Below are 20,791 nucleotides of genomic sequence, written 5' to 3'. Positions count from 1 at the left end.
CGGCGATTTTCCAATCCTCTGGGACTTTCCCTGACTCCAGTGACTTTTGAAAGATCATAACCAACGCCTCCACTATTTCTTCAGCTATCTCCTTTAGAACTCTAGGATGTAGCCCATCTGGGCCCGGAGATTTATCAATTTTTAGACCTCTTAGTTTCTCTAGCACTGTCTCCTTTGTGATGGCTACCATATTCAACTCTGCCCCCTGACTCTCCTGAATTGTTGGAATATTACTCATGTCTTCTCCTGTGAAGATTGACGCAAAGTACTTATTTAGTTCCTCAGCTATTTCTAAGCCTACTTATGACACAAATAAAGATTATTATTCTTACTATTAGACGGTAAAATCCAATACCAGGGCCTTGTGTTTAAACAAAGGAGACTACAATGAGATGAGGGAGTTGGCTAAGAAGAACAGGAATCAAAGATTTTATAGTGAGACAATTGAGGAACAGTGGAGGGCTTTCAAAGCGATTTTTCGCAGTGCTCAGCAAAATTATATATCAGTGAAAAGGAAGGATTCTTGGAAATGGTATAATCAGCCATGGATATCTAAGGAAATAAAGGAGGGTATCAAATTGAAAGAAAATGCATACAAAGTGACACGGATTAGTGGGAAACTAGAGGATTGGAGAATCTTTAAAGATCAACAGAAAACCATGAAAAAAACTATAAAGAAAAGTATGATAGATTATGAGAGTAAACCAGCTCAGAATATGAAAACAAATAGGAAAGGTTTCTACAAATATATAAAAGGAAAAAGAGTGGCTAAGTTAAACATTGGTCCTTTAGAGGGTGAGGAGGGGGGATTTAATAATGGGAAATGAAGAAATGGCCGAGGCATTGAACAGGTATTTTGTGTCAGTCTTCACAGTGGAAGACACAAATCACATACCAATAATTGATGGCAAGGAGGCTATGGCAGGTGAGGACCCAGAAACGATCATTATCACTAAGGAGGTAGCGTTGGGCAACTAATGGGGCTAAAGGTAGACAAGTCTCCTGGCCCTGATGGAAAAGATGGTAAAAAGATGGTGACGAATATAGCAAATGCGCTCGTGGTAATTTACCAAAATTCGCTGGACTCTGAGACAGTTCTGGCATACTGGAAAACAGCAAAGGCGGCGCCACTGTTTTAAAAAGGAGGTAGACAAAAGGCGGGTAACTCTAGGTCGGTTAGCTTAACTTCCGTAGTGGGAAAAATGCTTGAATCTATCATCACGGAAGAAATAACGAGGCATCTGGATAGAAATTGTCTCACTGGGCAGGCGCAGCATGAGTTCATGAAAGGCAGGTCATGTTTAACTAATATACTGGAATTCTTTGAGGACATTTCGAGCACGGTGGACAATGGGGAACCGGTGGATGTGGTGCATTTGGATTTCCAGAGGCATTCGACAAGATGCCGCACAAAAGGCTGCTGCATAAGATAAAGGTGTACAGCAAAGGTGTACGGCATTACTGGTAATGTATTAGCATGGATAGAGGATTGGTTAACTAACAGAAAACAAAGTGTTTTTCTGGTGGGCGATCAGTGGCCAGTGGTGTGCCTCAGGAATCAGTGTTGGGACCGCAATTGTTTACAATTTACACAGATGATTTGGAGTTGGGGACCAAGTGTGATGTGTCAAAGTTCACAGATGACACTAAGATGAGTGGTAGAGCAAAGTGTGCAGAGGACACTGAAAGTCTGCAGAGGAATATAGATAGTTTAAGTGAGTGAGCAAGAGTCTGGCAGATGGAGTACAATGTTGGTAAATGTGAGGTCATCCATTTTTTTCGGAATAACAGCAAAATGGACTATTATTTAAATGGTAAAATATTGCAGCATGCTGCTGTTCAGGGGGACCTGGGTGTCCTCGTACATGAATCGCAAAAAGTTGGTTTGCAGGTGCAGCAGGTAATTAAGAAGGCAAATGGAATTTTGTCCTTCACTGCTAGAGGGATGGAGTTTAAAAATAGGGAGGTAATGTTGCAGCTAAGATAGAAGCAGGGAGGTTGTTTCCACTGGTGGGTGAAACTAGAACTATTGGGCATTGCCTCAAAATAAGGGGGAGCAGATTTAGGACTGAGTTGAGAAGAAACTTCTTCACCCAAAGGGATCTGAATCTGTGGAATTCCCTGACCAGTGAAGCAGTTGAGGTGACCTTGTTGAATGCTTTTATGGCAAAGATAGATAGATTGTTGAACAGTAAAGGAATTAAGGGTTATGGTGAGCGAGCGGGTAAGTGGAACTGAGTCCACAAAAAGATCAGCCATGATCTTATTGAATGGCGGAGCAGGCTCGAGAGGCCAAATGACCTACTCCTGCTCCTAGTTATTATGTTCTTATGTTCTCACCCCTCCCTACCTCTGAAATCTCTTCAGCCCCACAACCTTTTGAGATATTGAGTTTTCTTATTCGTTGAGGGACATGGGCATCGCAGGCTGTGCCAGCATTTATTGCCGATCCCTAATTGTCCTTAAGGGGGCAGTTAAGAGTCAACCATGTCGGCCAGACCAGGTAAGGAGGGCAGATTTCCTTCCCTAAAGGACATTAGTGAACCAAAGGGTTTTTACGACAATTGGCAATAGTTTCATGGTCATCTTTAGACTTACCTGCCTCCTCCAATTCGGGCCACTTGAGCATCCCCAATTTCAATCGCTGCACTATTGGTTGCCATGCTTTCTGCTGCCAAGGCCTTAAGATCTAGAATTCACTCTCTAACTCTCTCTACCCCCTTTAAGACACTCTTTAAAACCCAGTTCCTTGATCAAGCTTTTGATCATTTGCCATATTATCTGCTTATGTGGCCCATTGTCAGCTTTCGTTTTACCCCATCCTGTGAAGAGCCTGAGGCACCTTACTTTGTTAAAGGTGCTATAAAAATATAGTTTTTTTGCTGATAAGTAAAATACTTTTGTAAATTTGTCATTTCTCCAAACGACTTGGAAATTAAGAAATAGTTGATGGCCCTGAATGTTATTTGATACATTCAAATGGAAACAATATCATTCTCCCATTTTGAAGGAGACATGAGGCTATCATCTACATTTAGATATTTTTCCAGAATATTCAGTCCAAGCACTGAGGTTTAGTACACACACATTTTCTTCTAATGCTTACCAGACTGTGGTCTCCAGCTGACTGTCATTTTGCTGATGGCAGTCCAACTGTGCAAAAAGTGGGAAAAGAACCTGAATTCCACCAACAGAATGGATCGCACTGTGTATTGAGTGTGTCACAATAGCTTTTACATCCTAAAGCAAAGCAGAACAGAACAAAATGTATTACTTGTCCTAAAACAATGCATTCAACATCTCATTCCGGAAATGATCAAATATTAAAATATCGTTGTTTACTTGGGCAATATAGTTCCACAAATATCATCAATATATTATTGTGATAGCACACAAATTTAGTTATACATGCCACTTAACTGGCGTGAGGAAATCATAGAAATCAACCATTTACAGCCTGGAAAGAGGCCTGTGGGGAAATATTAAAACTAAGTTTTAAAAATATTGCAACTGTGGACAAGTCAAATAAAGAATTAGTTGGGTTGTAGATGAAACACAAGCTTGTATCGTTCGGAGTCAAGGTCAGATTATACATTTGCAGTTTGGCAATGATAAAAGTGACATGTAATACCAGCCTTTCAGGATACAGACTGCAAATGTGCAGAGCCAGTAAGTTAGATGCCAGCGTGAGTGATGGTAAGTGGCATCATTCAGAACTCACATTTCAAAACTTGTAAGCCAATTATGGGCAGAGAGGGGTGTGATACCAGAAATTGGAGATTAAAAAGCTCAATTTGGCACTGCAAGTAGGGTCGCTAGAGGAAATGGAACCGGAGATATGGACATCGGACCTATATCGGGCCCTGGAGGTAAGGACACCTCTTTATTAAAAAATGCCCTCAGCCTTTCTTTAGACTTGATAATCCTCTTACGCGACCTTGAACCTCTCCGATATGGTATTCAGTTCAAGTCCCTAACAGACATTTGGATTTTGGAGGTATACAGGATAGATACACCAGCCCGGCTGAAAAGCCTTACGGCTTTTCGTATTATGGCAGAGGAAAAGGACAAACAGTTGCCTACTACAGTCAAAGGAGGGAAAGACATGCCAGACATTTCCATAGATGAGATCCTTTGGCAATGAAAATAGTATATAGAGTAACAGTTTGACTTATCCAAAACCGGTACCAAGATTGAGGAAAAGTAGGGTACCTCTAAAGGACAATGGTCCTTGGAAGATATCAAAAGGATCAGGGAAAAATGACCCATATGAAGGAAAAGGAACAAACCAAATGGTCCCTAGTCGTCATGGACCAGGTTCAACAGTGAAATGAAATTACGAGTCAATCCCAACATGATCGCACACTGACCACTACGAAAGAACAGCTGAGGGCAGTAAGCAAACAGTCACGGTCAGATTATACTTTTGCAGTTTGGCAGTGATAAAAGTGAAATGTTACACCAGCCTTTCAGGATTCAGACTGGAAATGTGCAGAGCCAGTTAGATACCAGCATGAGTGATGGTATGGAGCACCATTCAGAAGTAACAATTCAAAGCTTGAAAGCCAATTAGGGGCAGAGACGGGGGCAGTACCAGAAAGCGCAGGTAAAAAGCTCTTGGTGCACATGGTGCTCTCTCTCTCTTCTTTGTCCTCTTTCCTTTGTTCTCTTCCTTATGCCCTGCTAGCCATTTATTTTTTTTGTTTATATTTGAAAGTGTACTAACCAAGTTTTTGCAATAAACTCAATCTCAAACTACAACCAGACCCCGTCTCTTACTAGAAAATAAGAGATCCTACAAGGCCATTCAGCCCATCATGTGCATGCCAGCCAAAAAGTAGCCACCCAGTCTAGTTCCACTATCCAGCTCTTGGGCCATAGCCTTGTAGGTTACAGCACTTCAAATGTATATCCAAATACTTGTTAAATGTTATGGGTTTATGCCTCTACCACCCTTTCAGGCAGTGAGTTCCAGATTCCCACCACCCTCTGGGTAAAGGGGTTTTCCCTTGAATCCCCGTAATCCTCCTACCTCTAAACCCAAATCTAAATCTCCTGATTCTGAACTCCTCAACCAAAGAGAATAGGGTCGTCTTATCTCTCTATCTAGCCTGTTGTTACATTAACATCCCTGTAGCTGTGTAAGATGATGGCCATGCAACAAATAAAATCCATTGATTTGCTGCAAAAAAGGTGCAATTGAGAGACCATAAAAGTGAGATCTTTGTTATTTCAAACCATGCTTATGTTTAAAAGGAGAGGCGAATGTTTTTTTGTTATGATTTTTGGGAAGTAGGAAATTAAAGACGTTGGGCTGGATTCACCGCCGGTCGTGGGGTTTCCGATGCAGCGGAGAATCGGGCGTCGTGAAGAAAACAGGATCGGTGCCTGTTCTGATGCCCAGGCCCTATGCTAGCAGCGGATTCAAGGTTCACGCTCAGGCGCCAGCAGGAGAATGCAAATGAGTCTTAATGACCATTTGCATCCACTTAGCTGGCTGGGCACCATATTCTCCGGGCTCGCATGATTCTCTGGTCCTCTTGTCTGGGAATCACATGGGCGGAATTTACTCCAGGTATTTCCCAACATGGCCCTGGCATGGTGGACCTTGCTGTGGGCCAAGTGGCTAACACCTTAAGGGAGCTGCCTGTAAAGTCCATCCGAGGGCCACCCTCCCCGCCCCACAATGCAAGGCGTGCCCACGCCACCGCTACTAGAATCTCCAAATAAAGAGACCACCCGAGAGACACGCTAAATAAAGAGACCACTCCCAAGAGGCCTCCTAAATATGGGAATCTCCGAGACCCCCCAGAGACCCCCTAAATAGGGAGACCCACACCCACAGACCACCCCCACCAAAATGAGAAATCTGTCAGGAAGCCCCCCCAGAAAAGGGAAACCTGTGAGGAAGCCCCCGCAAAAAAGAGACCACTGTTGGGAAGCTAGAGAGCAGTCCAGACAGAGGCAGTAAAGAAAACTACTGTTGTAACATTCACCTGGGGCATAAACCTGCTTGGTTCAGACACAGGAAGCACCACATGTCAACTTGTAGAAAGATAATTTTTTTTTCGTGAACCTGGCGTGGTGGCTGCGGACTGAGTCCAGTGCCGCCTCAGTCGGATGGGAGCTGTTCCGCAGGCAGGGGGGCTTTGGCAGGGGCTGGGGGCACTGGTGGCGGGTGGTCCTGGGTTGGCGAGCCTGGTCAAAGGGGGGCAATTTTTGGCAGACTGGGTCTGGGCGTGGCCGGCGCCATGTTGTACGGAGCGGCCGCTGCAGGCCTCTGCCATGCGCATGCATGGCCATGGATCCGGCAATTATCTGGCCATATCCGCAGCTAAAACCAGGGGCTTTACGCTGCGCGTCTGCGAGCCCCCCACCAGACAGAGGATCGGTGCAGTTTTTGTGCCGTTTTCTCGGGCGTAAAACGTCACTGTTCCCACGCCGGCGGCAGCACTTAGTCTTCAAATCGGAGAATCCAGGTCCAGCTGTCTCCTCTTTTATGTCAAGATGTAAAACTGGCATTTTGGCCTGGACATCTTGCCTGTGACAATCTAATCATGTGGGTTGGTCTCTGGGCAGGGTTCAATACGATTGCACTATCCCCCATGCTTGGACATTCTGCTTACTTTAAATTAAAAGAGACACAATGATATTCAGACAATTAAGGAACCGGACTTTCAATGGATATTGAAAGACTCACCCTGGTGTGGCAGGGAGGAAGAGCCAATTGAAAAGCCGCCAGTAGTTTGGGACTTTATCTACAAGGCTACATGACTGCAGAGTGTAGCATAACGTTTAAACTTGATGTGAGTTTTCAATTGTTTAATTACTTAATGGGAAAATGCCTTTTCTGTGGTTGCCTCATGAGTATTGTTTGGTCAATGCTGATTCTTGATTGTTTAACAGAGTTCAGGTTTTTCCATCGGTCACAGTTATGGAAGCTTCTGGACGCTGGTGTGAGCCAGGGCAAACATGCCTGCAGTAAGCGTCTCCAGCCTGAGGAGCTTCATTTCAGAGTCACTAAACTGCAGGCAGAGCTGCAAAGGGGAGGAAGTTACCTGGATACTTTGTACCAGGAAGCATTCATACCCCTCAGGATAGGGTCTTCTGATTTGGACAGTGGTCAGGGACAGGAGGGTGTTACTGGAATGAGACAGCTCTCGAAACCCAGAATGTGGAAGTAGAGGAGTCTAAGTTTTTGCAATTGTCCAACAGGTTCATGGTTCTTGTATTAATGAAAGCAGTAGCTGCAGGGTGGATGAGCTAATTGGCCATGGCACCATGGTACAGGAAGCCATTCAAATAGGGGGAAGGGTGAGTTAAATACAAATTTTGTGGTAGTGGGGGATAGTATAGTTAAGGGGGTAGACACACTTCTCTGCAGCCAAGAACATGAGTTCAGGCAGTTGTGCTGCCTGCTGATCGGAAAACAAAGGTAGTTTTAAGGGATTTATATTTGTATTGGTAAACATTAGAAATAAGGTATAGTTTTAGTTGGGTTTAGTTTAATGTTTCTATGCCTGGAAGAGACCTATAGCTACATTCATGCTGGACAAAGGGTGTTTGTATATGTGGGACATTGGTTAAGTTCCAACTGTGATAGGGAGAACTAGGGCATGAAGAGTAAATAGTTGCTTAACAACTGGAGGCCTTTCTAAGGAAAAACAACTTTTCTTTGTTCTTTAGTTTCAGTTGGAAGCTACAGCAGTTGGGGACAGGCAGCAAGAGAGGGAACATCTCTCTCAGCTTCGTTGGAAGAAGAGCCGTACAATGGAGTAAAGGTTAAGAAAGCCAGTGGCAGATTTAAACGACAGCTACTTAAGGAAACTAGCGAAACGAAAAGAAATTTCCAGATGATCTGAGGTTAAAGGTACGAGAACAGAGGACTGATCAGTGAAGACAGACAGAGCTCAGAGATAGGCTGAGGTGCCAAAAAGACATCTGAAATGATTTTCAGGCTTGTGAGATCTCACTGCAGCCTGTGGAACATGAATTGAAATATCTGTGGTAATTGGTGGCTGGACCTCAAGTACGGAAAAGCAGTCAAGACAAAGAAATCCTAAAAAGGGTTGGTGCAAAACCTGGACCGGAATCCCTGGTAGAAGTGGAGCGGAAGCTCTGTTCAATAGAAAAGTAGTATATTATTTAAATAGTGAGAGATTGCAGAATTTGGTGGTAGAAAGAGATCTGGGTGTCCTGGTACATGGATCACAAAAGGTTAGTATGCAGGTACAGCAAGTGATGAAGAAGGCAAATATAATTCTGGCATTCAATAATAATCTTATTCGTGTCACAAGTCGGCTTACATTCACACTGCAATGAAGTTACTGTAAAACCCCCCTAGTCACCACACTATGGCGCCTGTTCGGGTTCACTGAGGCAGAATTCAGAATGCCCAATTCACCTAACAAGCACGTCTTTCGAGACTTGTGGGAGGAAATCGGAGCACCCGGAGGAAACCCACGCAGACATGGGGAGAACATGCAGCTGTAAGGGGTATAGAACATAAAAGTTGGGAAGTTTTACGGCAGCTGTATAGGGTCTTAGTAATACCACATCTGGAATGCTGGATACAGTTTTTGTCTTCTTATTTGAAAAACAATGTGACTGCATTAGAAGCAGCACAGAGCAGGTTGGGTGACTCATTCCTGCGGTGACAGGCTTATCTTAAAAAGAAAGGTTAAACAGGTTGGCCTATGGTCATTGGAATTTAGACGAATGAGAGGTGATCTTATTGAAATTATTGATCTTAGGGCAGCACGGTAGCATTGTGGTTAGCACAATGGCTTCACAGCTCCAGGGTCCCAGGTTCGATTCCCGGCTTGGGTCACTGTCTGTGCGGAGTCTGCACGTTCTCCCCGTTTCCGGTTTCCTCCCACAGTCCAAAGATGTGCAGGTTAGGTGGATTGGCCATGCTAAATTGTCCTTGGTGTCCAAAATTGCCCTTAGTGTTGGGTGGGGTTACTGGGTTATGGAGATAGGGTGGAGGTGTGAGCTTGGGTCGGGTGCTCTTTCCAAGAGTCAGTGCAGACTCGATGGGCCGAATGGCCTCCTTCTGCACTGTAAATTCTATGATCTATGAAACATATAAGATTTTGAAGGGTAGAGGGCAGGACGGTGGTGCAGTGGTTAGCACAGCTGCCCCACGGTGCTGAGGTCCCAGGTTCGATCCTGGCACTGGGTCACTGACCGTGTGGAGTTTGCACATTCTCCCCGTGTTTGCATGGGTTTCGCCCCCACAACCGAAAATATGTGCAGGGTAGGTGGATTGGCCATGTTAAATTGCTCCTTCATTGGAAAAACAGACAGCAAAGTGGAGTGGAGACCACGACCAGATCAGCTATAATCTTACTGAATGACTGAGCAGGCCTGAATGATTGAACGGCCTCCTCCTGCACCCAAGTCTTATGTTCCTATGTTCCGGTCTCTATGGGGATCCTAACAAGCTAAATCTATCCTGAATTGTTATTGCTTCTACAAAACTGCTCCTCAATTGATAACCCTTCCACCTGTCGAGCTTAATTCCTTAAAGCCAAGTTCAGAACTATACCCACTCTTGCTTGGCTTGCAAATTGCCATCTCCAAAGGTTTATTTGCTTGCATTGTAAGAATTCTACTCCCCCTGGAGAGCCCGACAGCAGCAACAAATTTTCCCATATATGGGAAGTATTAGACCAATGTTAATGAAATTAGTTTTTCTTTAATTACAATCACCTTGACTTGTGAGATTATGTGGGTGGATGGGAATATTAAGGGACCAGCTATATTCCCACTCTCTGAAAAGCGTAAAAGAAAGATCAAAACTGGCTACTCAGAAGCACTTGCAGGTGTTCTGCTGACAAGCAATAGTGGCCTGTGATCAACACATATTCTTTGAGTTCAAGATCTGGAACCTCAAAGGAAAGATGAAGATGAGAAAGTTTGAGGGTAGTATACCCAAGGTATAGTTTCAATGTGCTTTATTGCAATTGGATATAACTGAAAGCAAAATATTTAATCTGCTCAAAAACTGACTGAAAAAGATGCATCAGTTATTGTAGACAACATGATTTTCCCCAATGCATCTACATTCTGAGAAGAAAACCTGCAACATCCCAATATATATTGCATACAGTTCAGCAAAAGCAATCAAAATAACATTATCATCACACAATTTTGTAAATGGCATCAACAAAAACTCATCATAGTCAAGCACCTAATTAACTGAAGTTCACTTTTAAGTAATTTGAAAATCATAGGTTAGTGGAAATCATACTAGTATAAGATTTTAATACTAACCTGCAGCATGAGTGCATGTGGAGAATGTACAAAAATTGAAGGGTTTTCCTTCGGCGATGATTCAAGGCAAAGCTGTGCATCAGTAGCTTTGGCATTGTATGTGAAGGCAATACTACTAGCCAGCTTCCCATCATACAATACTTGCTTATGGTGTTCTGCAAGATGGATGTCACTCTCCGATTTGAACTTAAAGGTACTCTGAAAAATAATACATTAATTTATGTTTTCCAAAGCATTTCAAATACTTCACAGTGTTGACAACACAAAGCAGCAAATACATAGTTGTATAATAAAAGCACAAGTATAAAAGCATAACAAATAATAACGCATAAAAAATTGTCAAACACATTGGGCGGGATCCTCCCTCCCGTCACACCATTTTCTGGTGCAATGCTCCCCCGCCGGCAGCGGGATCCTCCGTCCCCGGCAGCCTGCCAATGGGGTTTCACATTATGGGCATCCCCACGCCGTCGTGAGTGCGCTGCCGGCGAAGCGGAGGATCCCGCCGATGGCGAATCCAGCCCAATGTTTCTTGCAAACTCAAACAAGTTAGTTATGCAGGTATTTTTCACAAGTAGAACAACCAATGCATTCAAAAGTTATTTATGCCGTATTATTTTTATATGTCTTTACGATCTACGTTGTTTCCAGTCAAAATCCAAAATGAACATACTTTTTATTAATGACATTTTTGCCAAGTATAGTTTTTAGCACTTTTGTGGAGCAACAATGAAATAACTAATTTTCCAGAGTGTACAGTGCTTATTATTACAGTGAGTGTGAGATCAGCTAGAAGATGGTTGTGATGAACATGCAGTGAAATGTGCATGCAACATAACAGGCTGAGTCTGCCAAAACTATTTTAAAAAACAAGCCAGCAAAGAAATGACAATTTTATTCAATCAGTGTGGGTTAATCTGAATTTATATCCGAAGAATGCAACTGGCTTACCAGCTCATTCCTTGACCTTCCGCACCCTCTCCCACCCCCTGCCATGACTACAAATCCTACCATTCTATAACACCTAAATATGTTGTGTCATCATCTAATTCCATCTAAAATGCTTAGTTAGAATTACAACCCTGTTGTCACAATGACTTTTTTTTTTAGAAAGATAAATATTTACTCGCTGATCTTATAATATTTTCACGGACAAAGTGATAACACGTGTTGCTTGCTTTCTTTCACATTTAATAATAGTTTCCAATCCGCCTTTTGTTCTGTTTCTCTTTCACTATGTCTCCCATGTACAATGTTTTATCAGTGCTGTATCGCTCTCTCTGATTCTTCCTCATTCTCTTTCTGCATAGCTCTCTCCTTCAGTCTCCTCTCACACATGTTCCTTTACTAATCGACTTAATTTGTCTTTTACCTCTTTTTTTAAAGGTAGGAGGCCCCACAGCAAGATTGGGGACAGCGCTGAGATGCACTTCTATCCCAGGCCAGATGTTCTTCCCATCACTGGTGTGGTAGATCTGGAGCCTCGGCCTTGACCAGCACTGGCATATCCGGAAGCCACTGTGACTGGTGCAAGAGAGAAATAAAACTGCGGGCCAAAGAGTTGGGACAAGCCAGGAACGAGTAGGGGAGACATCCAAAAGCGAGCAAAGGGGGAGGGAACAGGAAGGCATTAGTAGCACTTTGACAATGAGCGCAAAGCCTGGAGCTAAGGGTGGGATGTGAGCCCGGGCTGGGTTGAGACAGAACTGAATGGGAAAAATCAGGGCCGGTGGCCACAGCTGGAAGGGAGCAGGTCAACCAAGGTTGGGAGGGATCAGGTTTGGGTGACTTGGGGCTGCAGAGCAGAAAGTTGGTAGAGAAGAATGATGTTATTTTGATGAATAATCATTTTTAATAAATCTTCCTTGGAAAAAAATTAAGTCATTCAATGCAGTGAATTAACAACCATGCTGAAAGCACACATCCTCCCTAAACCCTATATCAATTACTGTTTTTGCTACTTCCTGTGCTATCCTAACAGTCTGGGCAGATAAAAAGTGCGAGGAAAAGCATGGCTTGGTCAATGAATTTTTAAAAATTATATGCATTTTGATAAAATTCATATCATTACAGTTGATTAAAAATGTTGTCAGTGGTAGCTCAATTGGTGGCATTCTCATCTCCAAGTCACAAGGTTCCAAGTTCAAGACCCACTCTTGGTTTTAAGCAAAATAATCAACATTGACATTTAAGTGCATTAGAGAGAGAGGTGCTGTTTTTTTTTGATTAGCATTAAACCAAGGCCCTATCTATCTGCGTGAGTGGAGGCAAAAGATCCCAAAGCAATATTTCAAACGAGAGCAGGAGAATAATCACCTATGCACTGGTTAATAGTTAACCTCAATCAACATGACAAAAACAGATTACCTGGTCACTATCACATTTCTGATTGTGGGAATTAGTTGTGTGCAAATTGGTTGCTGTGTTTCCTACATTATTGCAATGACTACAGTGCAAAAGCATTTTGTTGTCTATAAAATGCTTTGAGACGTCCGGTGGTCATTAAACGTACTCTATAAATGCAAGTGTTTTTTTATCTTTCTGATATACTAACACTAAAAAATGTTAAGGAGGAGGGATTGAGACCAAGGCATGGAGGGAGTCAGAACTACCGGATCATATAAACAGAATAGAAACTGCGGATCAAGAGAGTAGTTAACAAATATACAAAGAATCAAGTATCAAAATGTATTTCTTTACATCTATTTAAAATGATGGACCTCTCATCACAGATTACCGTGAAAACGTGCGGGAAATGTAGGACAACGTACAAAAAGTGAATCACAAACATTTGACATTTGTTCACCAGTTTCTTGCTGTCCACTTTCTTATCCCTGCCTCCTTTCTTTTATGCAACTTTCTTTCTTCACTCTTCTACTAAGGTTATCCTCTTTTAGTCTGCACATTTGTTGTTTCTTATTCAACACTCGTGTTTTTTGATACTTCCATTCAAATTGTCTTCTTTCATCCCCTGAGACTGAGAATCTGCTCCACGATAGGAGTTGCTTTAATCTCAGGGTTAAATATAGCTGAAAATGAGTATGGGGACTGGGGAGGGATTACAGTAGGAGTTTACAATCAGCAGGGGCAGGATGTAGTTGGATAATAAGTTAAGGGATCACCTAATGAAGTCAGTTAGTGTAGGAACAGAGACTTTAAAGCAAAGGTAGAAGCAGAACTTGCAAGCAGGGCTGAAACAGAGCTGGGCAATATGTTATTCTCTAATTCTGAATAACGACTGTAGACTTACAGTTAACACAAACACTTTATTCAAAGGGTTCGTTCTGCTTCCAGAGCTCAACTAGATGTAAAACAGTCAAGAGGTATCACCAGTGAAACTAAGGTAAACTGCCTATGCTCAGCTATCCCTGTGTGCTGCTGCTCATTAGCTCTGTGCTTCGAAAGGAGGCGGATCCTGCCTTGGGTTCGACCCTTTATACCCGTCTCTGATGCTCCCTCTAGTGATGCTGTGGCTGTCACATCTGTGCTGCAGTCCCTGGTGTATGTGCAGATGTATGTATAGATGTACAGGTCACTACATCCCCCACTTTTGACTTGATGTTTTCTAGACTGGCCTCAAGAAAACTGAACATAACAAGTGGTGAGAATAAGCAAAGCTGCACACTGCGATAATGATAAAGTAATACAGAAACAATTAACAGTGTTATGAGTCCATCGTGAGAAATGTTCATATCTGTCTTGTGGGTGTTTTGAAGTGTCGTTACAAATCTAACCGGTCAGGTGCCTTACGGCTTCTGCTGCATCGTCTTAACGGTGGTGGTGGGGATGACGGTTTGATGTCATCAAGAGTACTGTCTGGCGTTGTGTGGCGAGGAACGTCCTGTGGTCAAGTCCAGTGTGGGAAACACCGGCATTGTAGGCCGAAGCATTAACAGATCCCGGCGGTTACGGCGAAAGAATACTCCCGCCGACGACTTGACAATGTAGGACCACGGTGCCTCCTGCCTGATCACCGTGGCTGACTCAGACCATCCGCCTTCTGGTCCCTGATCCTGATGATGTCGCCCATGTTCAGTGGCTTGAGTAGGATCACATGTTGATCGTAGTATTGTTTTTGTTTGGACCGTAGTACCCGCATTTTGTCGAGTACCAGAGCGTTATCAGGGTCTCGGAATTGAATCGCCGGGAGGGTTGTCCGGATGTCCCTGCCGAAGAGCATCTGTACTGGCGACAGTCCTGAGCTCAATGGGATTGCTCGGTAGGACAACAGCGCTAGGTTGATGCCCGAGCGTGAATCTGATGCCTTGCTAATAAGCTGTTTAACAATCTGGACACCCTTTTCCACTTTCCTATTTGACTGTGGGTAGCATGGACTGGATGTTATATGCCGAAAGCTGTAGCGGTCTGAGAACTCTTTCCATTCCCAGCTCGCGAAGCAGGGACCATTATCTGACACCACCACACGCGTGATTCCACGTCGCACGAATGTCTCCAGGCACGCCTTGATGACAGATGAAGACGTGAGATCATGGAGTTTCAGTACCTCTGGATAGTTTGAGTAATAGTCCATGATCAAGACGTAATCACGCCCTGTGGCATGAAATAGGGCAATGCCCACTTTTGTCCACGGGGCTATTGTGAGTTCATGTTGCTGCAGTGGTACTTTACACTGTGCGGGTTGATGTCATGACCATGTCCGTTATGTCTTGATTCATGCCGGGCCAGTACACAGCCTGTCATGCTCGCCTTTTGCATTTCTCAATTCCTAGGTGGCCTTCATGAATCTTACGTAGCATCTTGATGCAGAGTGTGGCCGGAATCACAATCTGCGCATTGCGTAGCAGCACGCCGTCAACGTCAATCAGTTCTGACTTGACATTCTGAAATTGTGGACATTGTCCCCTCGTCCAACCGTCCTGGAGTAGGTGCAGCACTCTCCGTAAGGTTGCATCTTTCTGCGTCTCCTGTCGGATTAGGCAAAGCTTCTCATCCGAAGCAGGCAAATTCTCCATGCATAACTGTGTTTGGGCCTCGATTTCTCTGAAAGGGGCTGATGGTCCATTGTCAGTGCCAATTGATCGGGACAGTGCATCGGCAATGGCAAGATCTCTTCCCGGAGTGTATACTAGGGTGAAATCATACCTTCGCAGCTTCATCATGATGCGCTGCAGATGAGGCGTCATGTCATTTAGACCCTTGTCTATGATATGGACCAACGATCTGTGGTTGGTTTCCACTATGAATGTGGGCAGGCCATACACATAGTCATGGAACTTCAGAATCCCAGTGAGGAATCTGAGACATTCTTTTTCGATTTGTGCATATCTGCACTCAGTTGCGGTCATGGCCCTGGACGCGTATGCCACCGGGACCCAGTCAGACTGGTCGGCCTGTTAGAGGAGAACGGCGCCAATCCCATCCTGGCTGGCGTGGAGATCTTGGTGGGTCTGGTTGCGTCAAAGAAAGCAAGGGTCGGTGCCCTCGTTAGTTGTTAATTGAGATCCACCCATTCATTTTGGTGATGCTGTGTCCACTCAAACGCAGTGGTCTTTCGTAGGAGATTGCGTAAAGCTGCCGTCCGTGCGGACAGGTTTGGGATGAACCTGCCGAGGAAGTTGACGAAGCCCAGAAATCGTAGCACCACCTTCTTGTCGTGTGGCGTCTTCATGGTCCCGATTGCAGCGATTTCCGCCTCATCAGGGCTGACATCCTGAGATGATATGGTGTCACCCAAAAAGGTTACAGACTCCTTCGCAAATGTGCATTTTGCCTGGTTCAGTTTCAAACCGTATTTATGAATCCTCTGAAATACCTTCTTCAGACGACAGAGGTGTTCTTCTTCAGTGGTGGACCATACGATGATGTCATCCACATAGACTCTGACACCCTCGATGCCCTCGGTCATTTGCTCCATTATCCTGTGGAAGATCTCTGACGCAGGGATAATGCCAAAGGGCATGCGATTGAAGCAGAAACGTCCAAATGGCGTGTTGAACGTACACAGTAATCTGCTCGAGTCATCAAGCTGTATCTGCCAAAATCCCTGCGAGGCGTCGAGTTTGGTGAAGATACGAGCATTCGCCATCTCAGATGTGATCTCTTCACGCTTGGGGATGGGGTAGTGGTCCCGGCGAATGTTCTGGTTCAGGTCCTTCGGGTCTATGCATATGCGAAGATCTCCAGAAGGTATCTTAACACAGACAATCGCGATGTGTGACTCGCGATATTACGCCTTTTGACTGCAGTCTGTTGAGTTCCGCTTTCAACTTCTCCCGCAGTGGAGTTGGAACCCACCTGGGCGGCTGAATGACAGGTTTGGCGTCTGTCTTCAGCATGATTTTGCATTGGCAGGGTAGGGTGCCCATGCCTTTAAATACGTCGGGGTATTCTTGTAGCATGCTGTGGATTTTAGCTTCCAGGCTTGATGGATCCTGGGTGTGCATGTAAATGCGTTGCACCAGTCGCAAGTCTTGGCAGGCCTGAGCGCCTAACAGTGTCGTCTACAATCTCGAATCGTAGCTGCTTGCGTATCGTCTTGTTGATGGCACGATCCCATTGCGGGATTGCCGTTGTAGTCCTTCAGCCGACATGCAACGGGTATTATTTCATGGTCTCCTGGAATCGAATGGAGATCCTTACTAGTGAGGAGGTTAGCTGAGGCCCCAGTGTCAAGCTTGAAGACTAATGGAAAGTCATTGACATGCACAGTCGCAGTCCACTCACTGCTGGAATCAATGCTGTTGACCGGGTGAGGCGTGGCGATTGTTGCGTCATGTTCCTCAATTGTCTCGATCGTGTCCACGACAAACGAGTTGTCGCAAGCGAGGTTGTCCTCATCCGAGGAATACTCATCATTGGTTTTTTTGTGCGCCGTTGAGTCTATGCTTTTTACGTTGAAGTACATGTGTTTCTGTCTTGTTGTCTATATTTGCAGTGCAGCTCCGCACTGTGAGGCAAAGTGGTTGTATTTGCCACACTTTATAAACACTGTTTTCCAGAAGCTGGACATTGCCCTTTTAAGTGGGCCTGTCCGCAGTGGGGACACATCATGACGCTGTCCCTCCACACTAGCGCATGCGCAGTAGGCCTTTCTTCCGTGTCAAATCTTCGGGAGAACTGCGCATGCGTGTGACCTGCATCCAGGTTCGCGCGTGTGGGATTGCCGTTCAAGGAGCGCCTTCTGGAAGCCTGGGCCACCATTTTGACGGGCTTGACCTCGTGGTGAAGGCCTTGGTCCCGGTAAGTAAACTCTTCATATTCTTCTTTACTTTTTTCATAAGCCAACTTTGCATGGCTGTTTCTAGGGTTAGGTCTTTTCGTTTTAATAAGGATTTTCTAAGTCCCTCATCAGGGGCGAGATTCTCCGACCCCCCGCCGGGTCGGAGAATCGCCGGGGGCTGGCGTGAATCCCGCCCCCGCCGGTTGCCGAAGTCTCCGGCACCAGAGATTCGGCGGGGGCGGGAATCGCGCTGTGCCGGGCCCCCCCCCCGCTCGATTCTCCGGCCCTAATGGGCCGAAGTCCCGCCGCTAAAATGCCTGTCCCGCCGGCGTAAATTAAACCACCTACCTTACCGGCGGGACAAGGCGGCGCGGGCGGGCTCCGGGGTCCTGGGGGAGGGGGGGCGCGGGGCCATCTGGCCCCGGGGGGTGCCCCCACGGTGGCCTGGCCCGCGATCGGGGCCCACCGATCCGCGGGCGGGCATGTGCCGTGGGGGCACTCTTTCCCTTCCGCCTCCGCCACGGTCTCCACCATGGCGGAGGCAGAAGAGACTCCCTCCACTGCGCATGCGTGGGAAGCTGTCAGCGACCGCACACGCTCCTGCGCATGCGCCGCCCGGAGATGTCATTTCCGCGGGGCGGAAATTCATCCGGCGCCAACCTAGCCCCTCAATTTTGGGGCTCGGCCCCCAAAGATGCGGACCATTCTGCACCTTTGGGGCGGCGCGATGCCCGTCTGATTTGCGCCGTTTTGGGCGCCAGTCGGCGGACATCGCGCCGTTTCCGGAGAATTTTGCCCCAGATATATCATTGACTATCTGGTCTCTGATGGGGGAGTCACGGAGGTTTTCAAAGTTGCAAGATTGAGCTAGCAATTTAAATCAGTTACAAAACTGCTGAAATATTCTCCTGGTTTTTGTAAACGCCTGGTGAACTTGAATCTTTCAAATATCTCATTGACTTCAGATTGACAGTGGGTTTCAAATTTTTTGATGATTATTTCCAGCTTGCCCTTGTCCTCCCCTGCCAGGTAGGTAAAGGAATTGTATATTTCTAATGCCTGTGGACCTGCCAGAGATAAGAGCAAGGCTATCTTCGTGGCATCAGACGCTGAGGTTAGATCCTTAGCTTCTAGATATATTTTGAACTGTTGTATGAAAAGTTTCCAATTGGAATGCATATTACCAGTGGTCTTGAGCAGGCGTAGAGGTTGGATTAGGTCCATCGTGCTGATTGGTATCTGAAGGGTCCGAATGCTGCGAGGCCTTCCTTGGTAAAATGTCTGGTTTAAGTTCTCTTCTCTTGCTGGTGTCTAGCTGGCTTGCTGAAACCACCCCTGGTACTATATGTTATTCTCTAATTCTAAATAACGACTGTAGACTTACAGTTAACACAAACACTTTATTCAAAGGGTTCGTTCTGCTTCCAGAGCTCAACTAGATGTAAAACAGTCAAGAGGTATCACCAGTGAAACTAAGGTAAACTGCCTATGCTAAGCTGTCCCTGTGTGCTGCTGCTCACTAGCTCTGTGCTTCTAAAAGAGGTGGATCCTCATGGGCTCGACCCTTTATACCCATCTATGATGCTCCCTCTAGTGATGCTGTGGATGTCACATCTGTGATGCAGTCCCTGGTGTATGTGCAGATGTATGTACAGATGTATGTACAGATCATTACAGGCAATACTAGCTGTGATATGACTGCAGAGTGATAATGCACAGACTGGCCAAAATAAATTGGGAATGACGACCGAGCAGAAAGAATACAACTTATGAAAAGGAACAAAATTCAAGAGCTCCAAAAGAGGAAAGATGTCTGAGGTAACGCTTACAGAACAGATTATCAGCAGTGAGCAATTTTATGGAATTTTGAATTTAAGTAAGGCTTTATTGCATCTCTGAAGAATACCTTAAAGCACTTTCATAAATTAGTTTGGAACCTATTCATTTTCCACAAAACTAGCTTACAGAGAACAAAACCCCATAAATAATGAGATGGATGTTCATTTAAACTGTTCGTGGCGGTGGTGATTGTGAAAGAAATATTAATCAGCGTAGAAAGCAACTATCTATCCTCTTCAAGTACTGCAATCATATCTGTACATCCATCTCAAATTAACCTCAATTTAACACTTCATTTAATGTGCAAAATATCTTTATGAGGAGATCATGGGCAGGATTCTCCATCCGTTCCCCAGTGGGACAGAGAATCGGGCATTGTGGGAAAATCGGGATTGGCGCCAGCTGCCGCTCCAAACACGATGCTCCGCCCCCCCCCCCCCCCCATTTCACGCTGTAAACGAGATCCACGATGAGCACCCGAAGGGGGATGTAAATAATTGCAAATGAACAACTCATTTGCATCTATTTAGCGGGCCCAGGGTCCTATGCTCCAGCCTTCCGTGATTCTCTGGTCCCTACAGCCGGGAATCACGCGGAAGCAGATCATTTGTGCATTCTATCAGCGTGGCCCCGGCGTGGTGGACCTCACAGTGGGCCAAAGGGACCTCCTCAAGGGGACCACTTATTGCCCCTTTGGCTCACCGCGAGGTCCACCACGCCAGGACCACACTGGTAGGGACCATCCTACATCAAAGAGAGGTATGTGCATTCCAAGCACTTAGTGTATTCCAATCACTCAAGCGTGTGTTTTCACTGCACGTACCTCTCTTTGATGTGGTCAATGTTTACAAACATTAGGGTTTCACCACTTAGGCCACTAAACCATGAAGGGAGATGAATGAATCAAAGCTACAGATGGTTTGTAGAAGCTGTCAATCACAGGCCATTACTAGAAATCTATCATTGGCTTGCAGCTAATGGATTTGTGGGAAACAGACGCCGGTCACAGCTGCACTCCTTCAAGGAATGGACACGTGGAGCTGCAGTGTTACAGCTGTAATTCTTCTCATTGCCCCTGTCTGGACTGCTCTGCAGCTTCCAGACAGGGGTCTCTTTTTTTTTTTGGGGGGGGGGGGGGGGGGGGGGGGGAGTTCTGTATGTAGGGCAACTCACCATCACCTTGTCAAAGGCCAATTTGAGGTGGGCAATACATGCTGGCCTAGCCAGCGACACCCACAACTGAATTTTCAAAATACAACATTTCAACTTTAGATTATTAATATTTTCAAGGAATACAGAAATTCTGCTGAAATAAAGAAAACACAATTCACATATACGTTTTGCCTATGAGAAACAATAGAGACACTCAAGGCTGATGGTGGGTCAGTCACTACTTTGTGGATAATTTTGCATCCTAATTTTTCTTCTGGACCGTTGAATTCTAATCTATATGGAGAAGATAAATTCTCATATTAATTTATAAACTGGCACAAG

General features: G+C 45.2%; 1 protein-coding gene across 1 annotated transcript in view; it reads right to left on the bottom strand.

Moving 5' to 3' along the window:
• LOC140391333 (neurobeachin-like) overlaps positions 1–20,791 on the bottom strand; it is a 382,107-nt gene that overhangs the window by 139,056 nt on the left and 222,260 nt on the right. The window contains exons 9-10 of the mRNA XM_072475916.1: positions 10,279–10,476; positions 3,107–3,240 (exon numbers count right to left, since the gene is read on the bottom strand). Of these exons, the coding sequence (XP_072332017.1) occupies positions 3,107–3,240; positions 10,279–10,476 (332 nt within the window). The remainder of the gene's footprint in view (positions 1–3,106; positions 3,241–10,278; positions 10,477–20,791) is intronic.

The sequence above is a fragment of the Scyliorhinus torazame genome, chromosome 15, assembly GCF_047496885.1.
Source record: "Scyliorhinus torazame isolate Kashiwa2021f chromosome 15, sScyTor2.1, whole genome shotgun sequence".
Taxonomy (NCBI): Eukaryota; Metazoa; Chordata; class Chondrichthyes; order Carcharhiniformes; family Scyliorhinidae; genus Scyliorhinus; species Scyliorhinus torazame.
Note: the sequence above shows the minus strand (reverse complement) of the source record. Positions and strands in the feature narration are given on the sequence as shown.